At 36.6% G+C, this 13,222-nt stretch overlaps 1 protein-coding gene across 12 annotated transcripts in view; it reads left to right on the top strand.

Moving 5' to 3' along the window:
• LOC105199486 (bone morphogenetic protein 1) overlaps window positions 1-13,222 on the top strand; it is an 899,375-nt gene that overhangs the window by 571,263 nt on the left and 314,890 nt on the right. The window contains exons 18-19 of one of the 12 annotated variants that reach the window (XR_005574952.1): window positions 1,482-1,649; window positions 1,714-2,966. The exons of 10 other annotated variants lie outside the window; for them this stretch is intronic. Coding sequence is in view for 1 of the 2 variants with exons in the window: in XM_039450096.1 (XP_039306030.1) it covers window positions 1,482-1,501 (20 nt within the window). In the remaining variant the exon portion in view is untranslated. Of the gene's footprint in view, window positions 1-1,481; window positions 2,967-13,222 lie in introns of those variants that run through there. One more of the 12 variants, XM_039450096.1, reaches the window with a different exon arrangement.

Raw genomic sequence — 13,222 nt, 5'->3', positions numbered from 1 at the left:
CGAGTTATCTCAACCGTTCTGTTCGCCGTTGTCCATACTCTGTATCTTTTAGAGATTTCTGAGTAGCCCATGAGTATACCCTCCTTTGATCGGGCTTCTAATTTGTTTTTTCTTACAGCTGTATCAACGTAGAACACTTTGCAACCAAACTCCTTCAGGTGGCTCACATTTGGAAAATTTCTGTATCAAGCTTCATATGGAGTCTTCCATTCTAAGCACTTCGTTGGACTGCGGTTGCGTAAATAGTTGGCTATATTTATGGCTTCAGCCCAAAAGTGTGGTGGCAACTTGACTTCGATTAACAAACAGCGGGCGGTATCGAGTAAGGTGCGATTCTTTTGTTCGACTAATCCGTTCTGTTTGGGATGATATGGTATTGATAACTTTCTTTGAATTCCGGAGTTCTTGAGCAGATCATTGAATTTTCGATTTACGTACTCTCCTCCGTTGTCACTTTGTAGGAATTTAATTTTCTTTTTTTTGAGATTCTCAAATATTGCTTTGACTTCTTTGAAAGCGTCGAATACTCGTCTTTCGTTTTGAGAAAGCATACTTTGCACCAGCGGGTTGATTCGTCTATAAATATGGTGACATATTTTGCTTTGCCTATAGATTCGTGGCGTATTAGTCCTCACACATCTGAGTGAATAATTTCCAGAACATTTAGCTCCTTACAAGGATTGACGGAGGATTGACAAGGGTAGCCTTGTCATCTTCCCTTTTAGACAAGTTTCGCATTCCTTTTCTTTGTCTGATTTCTTGATGTTGATACCTTCCAGCGCTCTGTTGTTGCTTGCAGTGATTAAGTCTTTTGAGTTTAAATGATCCATTTGTTTGTGCCATATTTCTACAATTTTGATTTGTGTAATACGTGAGCGGCGTTGGCGACGGCTGACTTTCTGCCGTTCGCGATGTTCGTTGATATAGTAGAGATCTCCTACTCGACTCGCGGTCATTTTCACGTTGCCATCCTTATCTAATCCGTTCTGCTTTGTTCTTTTTGAATAGAACTAAAACTCCCTTGTCGGTGATTTTCGAAACAGACATTAGATTGGTACAAAGTTCTGGTACGAATAGAGTGTTAAGGGAAATTTTTGTGACTTTACCCAAACTATTGCCGTATATTTCCGCCGTTCTTCTAGCTTCGATGGTGGTGGAGCTGTCATTATGTTTACTTGTCCGACTCTTCCTTCTTCTAATTTTGAGTCGTTACATAAGTGTGATGTAGCTCCAGACACCAACGAGATGATTCTCCTTCCGAAGTATGTAGTGCTTCGTTGATGTAGAGACTCAGATCTTCGGCCTTCTTTTCCTCGTTGACTTTTTTTTCTCGCTGCAATCAATTGCCTTATGACCGGGTTTATGGCACTTGTGACATTTGTATTTGAATGGCTCGCTGCTTGTGCCTTTGCTTGACTTGGACTTCCATCCTTCTTTTCTAGGTTTCCTGAATAAACGTTTACCGTTTACTTCTTTTCTAGGTTTCCTGAATAAAGGATGACCTTTTGTCGAATACAGGGCTTGGTTTGTACTCCGTGCTTCGTTTAAACGCGCTTCACACTCCTCCGTAATTTTTATCCTTAGTGCCTCAGGAGCTGGCAGTGAGTCTCTCGACTCAATGGCGCATCTGAAGTTCTCGAATTTTTCAGGTAAGCTATATAACAACATTATTGATGACAGATCGTTATCTATTTTTACCTCCATTTCTTCTAGCTTATCGACGGCATCAAAGAATTTACCTAAATGGTCCTTCACATCTCCTCCGTCGCTCATGCGTTGAAGCAGTAGCTGCTTGAAGAAGGTGACTTTCCTTGCTGGCCCCTTGGATTGATAAATTCTCTCGAGCTTGAGCCATATCTCTCTTAAAGTGTCACATTCTATAATTTGTTTCAATTCAGATGGGCTGTTGTCCAAACAACGATTGCGGCAGCATTATTTCCAGCGGGTTCGGGTTTCACAATGTCGCCGTTTACATAACCCCATGCGTCGTTTTTAATTAAGAGTACCTGCATCTAAAGCTTCCATGTATCATAATTATTGCAGTTTAAAGTTTCGATTCTAACGACGTTCGAGTTCATCTTGCCCTTGCCGTGCTTTGATTTCACTTAACCTCAATGTTCAGCGCCCGGCGCCTTTTTGCTCGCGCTTCCCACGCTTTACGCACAAAAAAGAAAGAAAAATGTCTATACTCACATGTTCGCTTTTCCGGCACGCGGCCTAGGCCCATAACCTGTTGGGGCAGGTAGTGAATCGTGAAGCGAATTGAGTTAACAACACGTGTATTTCAGTATAGCGATTATGCGATGTGAGCGGATACAGAGAAGTGAAGTGTATCGGCGGGAAACTGGTAGAGACCATAGAGTGTGAAGATGCGGGACTCGATATAGATCCGGAAGTGTCCGCGCGCTGTATCGCGTGCGCCCTGGAACTACGCGCTGTCGTGCAGTACGTTTGTTGTTACTGCCTCAACAATAACTGAGGGAGAATAAGTTTTTCTAATATCTGCTTTGTATTCAGAGACTCTCGTTTTTAACTGACGTTTTGTCTGTCCCACATAAGAAGACTCGCAATCTCTACAATTGATTTTATAAACTACGTCATTACACGATATGATCTTTTCCCGTGGTTATAAACTTATTAAGCTTATATGGGATTGTGAAGACTACATTGCAGTCATACTTACTAGGAAAGGACAAAAATTTCTTGGATACCGAATTGACGTAAGGAATCGTGAAATACCTTGTCGCATTCTTATTTGCTTCCTCAGTGTCATTTTTATGGAAAAGATATTTTAGCCTAAGTTGGATCATGGTAAATATGAAATTTAATGGGTAATTGTTGTCAAGTAAAATGTTAACCAAAAGGGTAAAATTCTTTTGTTGAAACTTTGGGTGTGATAATAAAATAACTCTATCAACCATACCAAAAATAATGCCCTTTTTATGACATAACGGGTGGTACAAAAAGAAATTGAGGTTTCTTCCCAAAAAGGTGGGTTTACAATACTGATCGAAAATAATTACATTGTTACATTTAATCAATAACGCATCAAGAAAATTAATTTTGTCCTCTTTTTCCGTCTCCAATGTGAATTGTAAGCGGTCATACACAGAATTGAACGTGTCAAGAATACAAGGTAATGAGTATTCGGGCGCAACCAATATGATATCATCTACGTATCTGAGGTAAAACGGTAGGTAGAACGGAAGGTTTTTTATCACAGTGCACTCCAAATCTTGCATGACCAAATCAGCTAAAACAGGTGACAGCGGGAATCCCATTGGTAAACCAAAGAATTGTTTATAAATAATGTTGTTAAGTTTGAAAAAAGTAGAATCTATTGGCCACAACCAACCGTTCCTTTTTTCTTGATATGTTAAAAACTTATTTTTGATCAGTGGAGGTAGGATATTAAACAATTTGTGAGTGTTGTCTATATATCTTCAAGTGTGTCAGCGTTAAATCGTGTTTTAAACATGCTCTAATGAATCGTATTCGTATGTGTAAAGCTATCAAAGATTTATTCAATTTGATAAATTTGTTAAGAAGAAAGCATGTTTGGATACCAAAATAAATTTTAATAAAAGTAAAAAATTTAGGCACCGACGGTACACAATCTCGATAACGCATTGTAACGTTCGCGTAAATTAAAAAATTAAAAACAATTATTTTATTATCACACCCAAAGTTTCATCAAAAGAATTTCACCCTTTTGGTTAACATTTTACTTGACAACAATTACCCATTAAATTTCATATTTACCATGATCCAACTTAGGCTAAAATATCTTTTCCATAAAAATGACACTGAGGAAGCAAATAAGAATGCGACAAGGTATTTCACGATTCCTTACGTCAATTCGGTATCCAAGAAATTTTTGTCGTTTCCTAGTAAGTATGACTGCAATGTAGTCTTCACAGTCCCATATAAGCTTAATAAGTTTATAACCACGGGAAAAGATCATATTGACTATCGTGTAATGACGTAGTTTATAAAATCAATTGTAGAGATTGCGAGTTTTCTTACGTGGGACAGACAAAACGTCAGTTAAAAACGAGAGTCTCTGAACACAAAGCAGATATTAGAAAAGCTTGTTCTCCCTCGGTTATTTCGAAACATCATATCGAGAATAACCACGATTTTGATTGGGAGAACGTAGAAATTTTAGACAAAGAACCATCTTTTGTAAAAAGATCAATATCTGAAATTTTGCATATCAAAAAACAACCAAAAGAATTCAACAAGCAGAGCGATACCGAACTTCTTCCTGACGCGTATCTTCCGATTCTCGAACGAATTTCCCCTCCTTAACGTCTTATCCCTTCCTTCTCTCCAGTCCTATCCTTCTGTTTCTGACATTTCTCTTTCGCTTTCGTTTCTCACTCATGTTGTGACATTCTTATCAACCTCTTACAAGATGTAGTTTTCGGAACTCATAGGTATGATATATACTAATATTTTTACAATTTTTTTACCATTCATATTCCTTTTTACAATTTTATGATTTTGACTTGTACAGATTTCACTTTATTATACTTTTTTTTTTACAATTTTATTACTTGACTTGTACAGTTTTCTACTTTTCATTACTTTTTGTTCTCGTCTGTTTGTTTTATAAATTTGACTTGTTGACACTTTTTGTTTCTGAATTATTTGTAGTTGTTCCCCCTTTTAGTCTTTGCTTATTCTCTTTATGTTGCATTTTGTTCTGTTTTTACCAGATCATATTCCGAAAACCATATCTATTCACGGTTCTTGAGATTATCATTTAGACTACGGCGTTTCCGACACATCGCGAATTTTGTAAGCGGATGTCGCATTTTCATATTCAGTAAGAGATTTTTATTTGTCAACTAATTTAATGCGTTAATTTGTGATGAGATTTGTAATCTTAATGTAATTTAAAATGCTTGTTGTTACAGAATCTAAGTTCTTGTACTGAAGAAGATCGATGATTAAAGGTCGAAACGTTTACATTTATTTGGCATTTGTTTGTTTTTGGCGCACAACATCCAGCACGGCTCTTTAGCTCGTCTTGTTTTATTTGAAAAGAAATTTTACTTGGTAGAAATAAGGAATACCAACATTTGTTACTGTGGATAAGGAAAAACTGCCCAAAAACCTCACCAGTATTCCTGTATATTAATTGTATAAAAATAACTTTCTTTACAATAAAATCATTATTTAAGCTATTACAATAAAATAAATATTTACATTACAAAAACGATAAATAAATATATACAATATTTAATAAATATATAATATTATATTTAAAAAACAAAAATAAACTTGTAACGACCTGACTTCCGCGCACGGGGCGGTGTGACTTCGACAGGCGAGGACGCGGATAGGTCGCCAAGAGAACTAAACGCGTGTTTGGTAGTGAACACAAGAATGTCGTTTATTAAATGCGTAATAAAGTATACAGAGTAGCGTTTGCGGACGCGGCGCGCGGACGGACAAATAGCGGCGATGCGCGGACGGACGTAACGTGCAACTTAAATCTACGCGTGGACGGACAAACGGAAAAATAACGCACGGACGAACAAAAATGGAAATAATCATGCTCGGACGGACGGATGCGGTATCTACACGCGGACGGACTACGAATCGCGAATTATTTACATGCGAGGGATTTCGAGCCAAGTTTCTCGGAATTCGGAATCTCTGTTTACGAGTCGGTGTCGTGGCCTTGCTGAAGGCCGTGGCCCCGGGCTTCGCGCGCGCAGTACAACTGTACTAGGCTAAGACGATCGCGACGCGCTGCGGTTAATACCGCGATGTTATGCGGCGGTAGCAACGACTCACGCCAAAATCTTTTGGTAGAGGCACGGAACTCCACACCCCTTGTCGTGAGTCGATGCCGATGGAACGGTAGAGCGGGTCGAGGCATTTCCGACCCATCGAGATCTCTCGGTGGAGTCTAAAGCGCTTGAACTCGTAGAGTCGGAGAACGGATCGGTGCTCTTCGTCAAGATCGCTTGGCAGAACCTAAGGCGCTTGAGTTTGTATACGAACGGACAAGGAAAGCTGCAGAAAAAGCCGTCTCGGCGGAATCGGCGGAATAGGAGGAATCAGCAGAGAATGCCACGAGTGACGAAGCGGCGGCGCTTATATAGCCAAATCTCGCGAGGAGGGGCGGTAACGGTGGTACGGACGGTACGGTCGGCGAAGAGGGAATCCCCGCCATTCGAGATTCGGTAACGGCCGCTACTTCGGCCGCTCCTCGAGCGTGTACGCGCGGAAACGGTTTTGACGCGCGGATGCATTCACGAGCGCTACGTCGGGTTTAAATCGTTTATGCGACGCCTTGCGCCGGCTGTTCGGCGTCCGGCGGGTGTTCGACCGGTCAGCTTGGAACGGTGGACGATGCGAGGGGGACGCGGCAGGGCGGTTTATTACAAACTTTCTTTGGTTTATTTTTGTTTTTTAACGTTATTTGGCTTAAATCTAAGTTATTAAACGTGCATATTAGATAGGAAATAAAAATTAAGGAACATTACATTAAGGAACTGTAAAAAAACTGAAAAAAATCTATTAATTTTGTAAAAATTTTATAATATTGCATATAAATAAATATTTATTTATTAATATATTTATAAAATCTGAAAAGTAGACTCTGAAAAATTAATTAATTTTGCAAAAATAAAAGTGTAATACATATATTAAGAACCATCAAATGCATTATTTCCATATACATTTTTAGAATTATGTAATTTTAAATGATCCGGAAGTACTTCAAAATTAAAACACTTAATGCCTTTGGTCTGAGAACTAAATTACGTTATGCATATCGCAGAAATGGTTTTATTTAATAATTCGTTTTTTATCTTTTATATCTGTTACAATTAAAATAATTTTTTTGGCTTCAGCATTCAAATGTGGAAACAAAAAAACCGTTAAACTAATATTTCTAAAATTGGAAAAACTTTATTATTATTCAAATCTACAGACTCGAATATCTTGCGCCACATAACATTAATTTTTAATTGAACTAACTCTTCTTTTTGGGAATCATTATAAAAAGAGAGTATAATCCTCCATTCGTAAGCTAATTTTGTTACGTTAATATTTTAGATATGTGTGGCGATACAAATTAAATCTTTAATTCTTAGCATATCTTCATTATACAACGCAATTTTTGAATCTAAAAACATTAATTGCTTAAAAATGCTATTATTATTTAGTAACCGTTTTAATATTTCGCAAACTGCCGTTATGTAAAATTCCAAGCATTTTATAACGAATTTTGCGCGCATGATGTAAAGATAATGTAGCTAAAAGACATTTACATTCCGGTACTATATATACAGGGTGTCTGTCCATAAATGTCCGAGCAAATAGCTCGTAACTGGTTGAAGTTAGAAGAAAGTTTAATAAGGAAAATTTACATGGTTTTTAGTCGGCTACAAAATGCACGTAAAGAAATTTTTTTTACTCGTCACCTTTTTGAGTTATGAAGGTCAATGTAGGTTTTTTAAATGGGTACCTATAATTTTTTTTGCATATTTACATAGTAGAGGTAATTTTCAATCAAAATTATATTAGGAAAAAAATTGCTACGACGCATCGTTTACGAGATAATCGGCATGCAAAGTATTAAAGTAATAATTTGGATCGAGTATTGTTGAACAAATTTGGAATATCAAATAGGTTGAGAAAGTAAACATTGTTTTTTCATGAAATATTTATTAACAAATTAATTAAGAAATGGTTCGAAATTGTTACCATCATGATCGATACAGCATTCAACGCGTTTTATAATGTTTCTTATTGTTAACTGCAGCATTTCTGTTGTAATACTTTCAACAGCTCTAGTGATTTTATGTCGTAAATCTTCTTCATTTTCAGGAATAGTTGCATAAACAATATCCTTAATATACCCCCAACTTCTGTTGTAATACCACATCTCGAGCATATCACACTTTTCCGTAATTGTAAACATTGTTCTCACGCGCTCGTATGAAGTCTGTTATATCGAACAGGATCGCTGACCTTCAACTTTTCAAAATACACGACTGTTTGATTTGTAAATAAAGTATTTGTATAGCACGTAATATGAATTACAGGGTAGTATGAGTCTGTTAGTCAATCGTCTACATACGAGCGCGTGAGAACAATGTTTACAATTACGGAAAAGTGTGATATGCTCGAGATCTGGTATTTAAGTATGCGTAATGAAAATGAAGCACGATTACTTTATCAACAAAAATATCCAGAACAAAGAATACCAAATAATCGTACATTTCGACGAATTGAAGATCAATTGCGTCAAACAGGATCGCTAACAAGACAACGACGTACAATCAAAACAGATGAAGAAAAAGAGACAAGTGTGCTATTAAGTTTTATTGAAAACAGACGTACATCCATAAGAACAGTAGCACGTAATTTAGAATTATCGAAAAGTTACGTACACGCTGTACTAAAAAAATTCAAATTCAAACCGTTTCGTGATAATTTAGTACAAGCTACATGAAGGAGATGCAGATCGCCGATTAATGTTCTGCCACTGGCTTCGAGTTAATTATCGCACTGACTTTGGTTTTCTTAATAAAATATTATGGTCTGATGAATCTTGTTTTTCCAATTGTGGTATGGAAAATCGACATAACGTGCATACTTGGTCCGATGTGAATCCACATGCGAAAAGAGATAAAGGTTTCCAACGCAGATTTTCGGTGAACGTATGGTGCGGAATCATCGGAACAAAAATTATTGGACCTTTCTTTTTCCATGGTCATCTTAATGGTGACAAATACTTGGAATTCTTGCAAACAACTTTCTCAGATTATTTACGCGATCTTCCATTATCAGTTTTTCGAAATATTATTTTTCAACAAGATGGTGCTCCAGCACACAATACACGTGCTGTAATTAACTTTTTAAATAATAGATTTCCTAATTGTTGGATGGGTACTAATGGTCCTGTACGATGGCCACCGAGATCTCCGGACTTGACACCTTGCGATTTTTTCCTTTGGGGGTATATTAAGGATATTGTTTATGCAACTATTCCTGAAAATGAAGAAGATTTACGACATAAAATCACTAGAGCTGTTGAAAGTATTACAACAGAAATGCTGCAGTTAACAATAAGAAACATTATAAAACGCGTTGAATGCTGTATCGATCATGATGGTAACAATTTCGAACCATTTCTTAATTAATTTGTTAATAAATATTTCATGAAAAAACAATGTTTACTTTCTCAACCTATTTGATATTCCAAATTTGTTCAACAATACTCGATCCAAATTATTACTTTAATACTTTGCATGCCGATTATCTCGTAAACGATGCGTCGTAGCAATTTTTTTCCTAATATAATTTTGATTGAAAATTACCTCTACTATGTAAATATGCAAAAAAAATTATAGGTACCCATTTAAAAAACCTACATTGACCTTCATAACTCAAAAAGGTGACGAGTAAAAAAAATTTCTTTACGTGCATTTTGTAGCCGACTAAAAACCATGTAAATTTTCCTTATTAAACTTTCTTCTAACTTCAACCAGTTACGAGATATTTGCTCGGACATTTATGGACGGACACCCTGTATATATCATTAAGATTTTGAATATTATTATTATCATCTATATTTAAAGTATTATTATTTTTTAAAGAATTTGGATTTAAAAAATTTTGACCATTTTCACGAATAAGTTATTGGTTTTGCTTATATAATTTGTGAATTAAAATTTTATGTAATTGAAAAAGGGCATTAAAACTATTAAAAAAATCTAATAAAAATTTTAAAAATAAAAGATATGCTTGTAATGAAATACCATTTAATTGCTTTAAAATAATTTCTGCGGATTTTGATTTTTCTTTGGCAATGCAGTACATAAAGTAATGTTTGAACACTTCCCAGTTATATAAAAATCGAATGATACATTTATGTAATACAAGCCATCTAGTATTGGATAATTTTACAAGTTTATTTTTTTCCACATTAAAAAATATTTGGAACTCGTCTAAGATTGCACATTTTTTCGCACTGTTGAAAAAATAAGTTGTTACACTACAAATTATTATAAATGTTCACACGATTGCGGTAACTGTTTACAAACTTTATTCGATACAAGCGCGGATGAATGGCAAATGCAATTTAATGTTACAAAGCCCGGTATTTTTAATTTTCACCGCAACATAAAAGAATTATTACTATCGATTATTACAGCAGCGTTGTCACTTGCCATTCTAACAACATTATTAATAGAAATTGCTTTTTCTTTTAAAAGATTTTTAAAATCTTGAAAAATAGTTTCTGCGGTACCATCTTTTGCATCTATAGATATTAAATCTAATAATTGTGTCGTTACTATTTTGTCAACTGTTGATATAAATCGAACGAGAATGCACATCATTTTTGTATTAGAAGTGTCGGTCCTTTCGTCAATTAAAATCAAAAACTTAGATATTTTCAAATATTCAACAAGTTTATTTGTTTCGTGTTTTGCAATTACTGTTAAGAAACGTTTATGCCTTTTCATTATTCGAATCAGTATTCATTATACACTACTAAAAAAAAATAGGGAACACTTTCCAGACACCAAAAATTAGGCTATTTTCAAATGACTGTAACTCGGTGAAAAATCATCGTAGATAAAAAATAAAAAAAGCATTTTGAAGATCCAACTTTAACGTTCTACCAGCAGATTTTCAAAATTCTTTTAACTTCCTTGTCTTATGCAGTAAAAAAGCACACCTTGTTTCGTTCCTTACAATTTTGTATCTTTGACACTTTGCAGCTCGACCAACAAATTTTTTTCGAATAATTCAAATAAAGTTTCATAAACTACAAAATTTTTCCTACAAAATACCTTTTTTAAAATTTTTCTACGTTTTTTTTGACCGAATTACGCAACTTTGAAGCTAAACCTGCATTTTTTACAAATGATATCTGTACTCCGGGAAAAATCATCGTAGAAAAAAATCAAGAAACCATTTTACAGTTCGAAGTTTCAGCTTTAACATGCTATTAATGGTTTTCAAAAATTTTTTTTATTTCTCAGTACTATACCCCAAAAAAGATACACTGTTTTTTCCTTATAATTACGTATTTTTAACAGCTTGTAGCTCAATAAAAAATTTTTTCTTGACAAATCCAATACAAGTGCCATAAAGTATGATATTTTTTTTACAAAATGCTTTTTTCAAATTTTTTTACGCTTTTTTTTGACCGAGTTACAAGACTTCAAAAAAACACATTTTTTACAGTACATTTTTCCGAAAAATGACGTCTACCGCCGACATTAGCATTACCCAATGTGCACCTAGATTTGCCGCTAATGCGCCGATTTGCAGCACACCGCTGCCAGAAAGAACAGCACTTCATAGCACCCGTTGGCACTTTCTCCCCACTCATCGGCCTGCGTCGAGCAGCCGAGGCGCCGAGTGGGGACTCCTTCTGTCTCTCTCTCTCTCTCTCTCTCTCTCTCTCTCTCTCTCTCTCTTTCGAGCGGTCTCTCTCCTTCTCGACCTAGCATGAGCCAAGAGCTGTGCCTGTAATACGAGAGAAAGAGAACGCTCGAGTCAGAAGAGGATAGGTCGAGAAGGAGAGAGACCGCTCGAGAGAGAAAGAGACAGAAGGAGTTCCCACTCGGCGCCTCGGCTGCTCTACGTAGGCCGATGAGTGGGGAGAAAGTGCCAACGGGTGCTAGCGAGTGCTGTTTTTTCTGGCAGCAGTTTGCTGCAAATCAGCGACAACTCTGCGCGTGCGTGCGTGCGTGCGTGCGTGCATCACAGCAGAAATAAGGACCCCGCAGTTCGTCATTTCTGCAGTATTTAATGACTCCAAACCTTCTCTGCTGTGTGTGTATGCGCGCGCGCGCGCGTGAGTGTTCAATAGTGTGTATTTCTTCCTCTCTGATCAATTACTGCTTGTAAGCGTTCTCGCATATTTATACATCTTGCAATACAATCTTGCGGAATGTTGTGCCATATTTCAGTTAAAATTTTTCCCAATTCTTCTAAATTTTGCGGCTGTTCCTGGCGACGCCTTAATCGTTGTTCCATTTCATCTCAAATGTGCTCGATTGAATTTAAGTTCGGGCTATTGGCGGGATGATTTAACAGTCTAATTGCATGTTGTTGTCGCGTTATATTCACCGTATGAGGTCCAGCGTTGTCCTCCATGAAAGTAAAATTCCAAAAGGTTTGATTCAATGGCAAAACGTGTGGTCGTAGAATATCGTTGATATAACGAACACCAGTCATTACCGGAGTTGGCAGGATCACTAGATCACTTCGTCTTGTTAGTGATATACACCCCTACACCATTACAAAGATGACTATATGTAAACATATAATCTTATTCTAAAGAAAATCCCTTTTTAGACAAAGATGACCATATGTAAACATTGCATGCTCAATACAATAAAATTTTGTTTAGTACGCCAGCGATTCTCGCTGTGTGATAAGCGACAAGAAATTTTCAAAATGCCGCGTAGACATTTATCGGCCGTAGAAGTTGCACGCATAATCGCGTTTTTGCAACAAGGTTTGCGTTATGTGGCGCAAGATATTGGTGCATCCGTGTCAGTAGTGAGTAGAGCTTGGTCACAATATCAAGACACGGGAAATTACACAAGACGTGAAGGTAGGAGTCGTTCTCAAATAATGACAAATAGACAAGATCGAGCCATTGTTCGTTATGAATTAGAAAGACGAATAATTACCGCAAGAAACATTCGTGATGATATTCATTTGCGCCATGTATGCAAACAAACAATTGGCAACCGTTTGAGAAAAGCCGGTCTTCACGTTTTTGCCTTTATGGCAATGATGCTCGTATACGTAATTGGCGTCGACGAAATGAACGCTATGATCGACGTTGTGTTATACCAGTACAATCTTACAACGGCGGTTCCGTGATGGTGTGAAGGTATATATCACTTACAAGACGAAGTGATCTAGTGATTTTGCCACCTCCGGCAATGACGGGTGTTCTTTATATTAACGATATTCTACGACCACACGTTTTGCCATTAAATCGAACCTGTCGGAACTTTATTTTCATGCAGGACAACGCTCGACCTCATACGGTGAATATAACGCAACGTTTTCTTGAACGACACGCAATTAGACTGTTAAATCATCCCGCCAATAGCCCGAACTTAAATCCAATCGAGCATATTTGGAATGAAATGGAACAATGATTAAGGCGTCGCAAGGTACAACCGCAAAATTTAGAAGAATTGGAAGAAATTTTAACTGA

The sequence above is a fragment of the Solenopsis invicta genome, chromosome 5 (assembly GCF_016802725.1).
Source record: "Solenopsis invicta isolate M01_SB chromosome 5, UNIL_Sinv_3.0, whole genome shotgun sequence".
In the NCBI taxonomy this organism is placed as follows: Eukaryota; Metazoa; Arthropoda; class Insecta; order Hymenoptera; family Formicidae; genus Solenopsis; species Solenopsis invicta.
The sequence above is the reverse complement of the archived record's forward strand: the minus strand, read 5'-3'. Positions and strand labels throughout refer to the sequence as shown.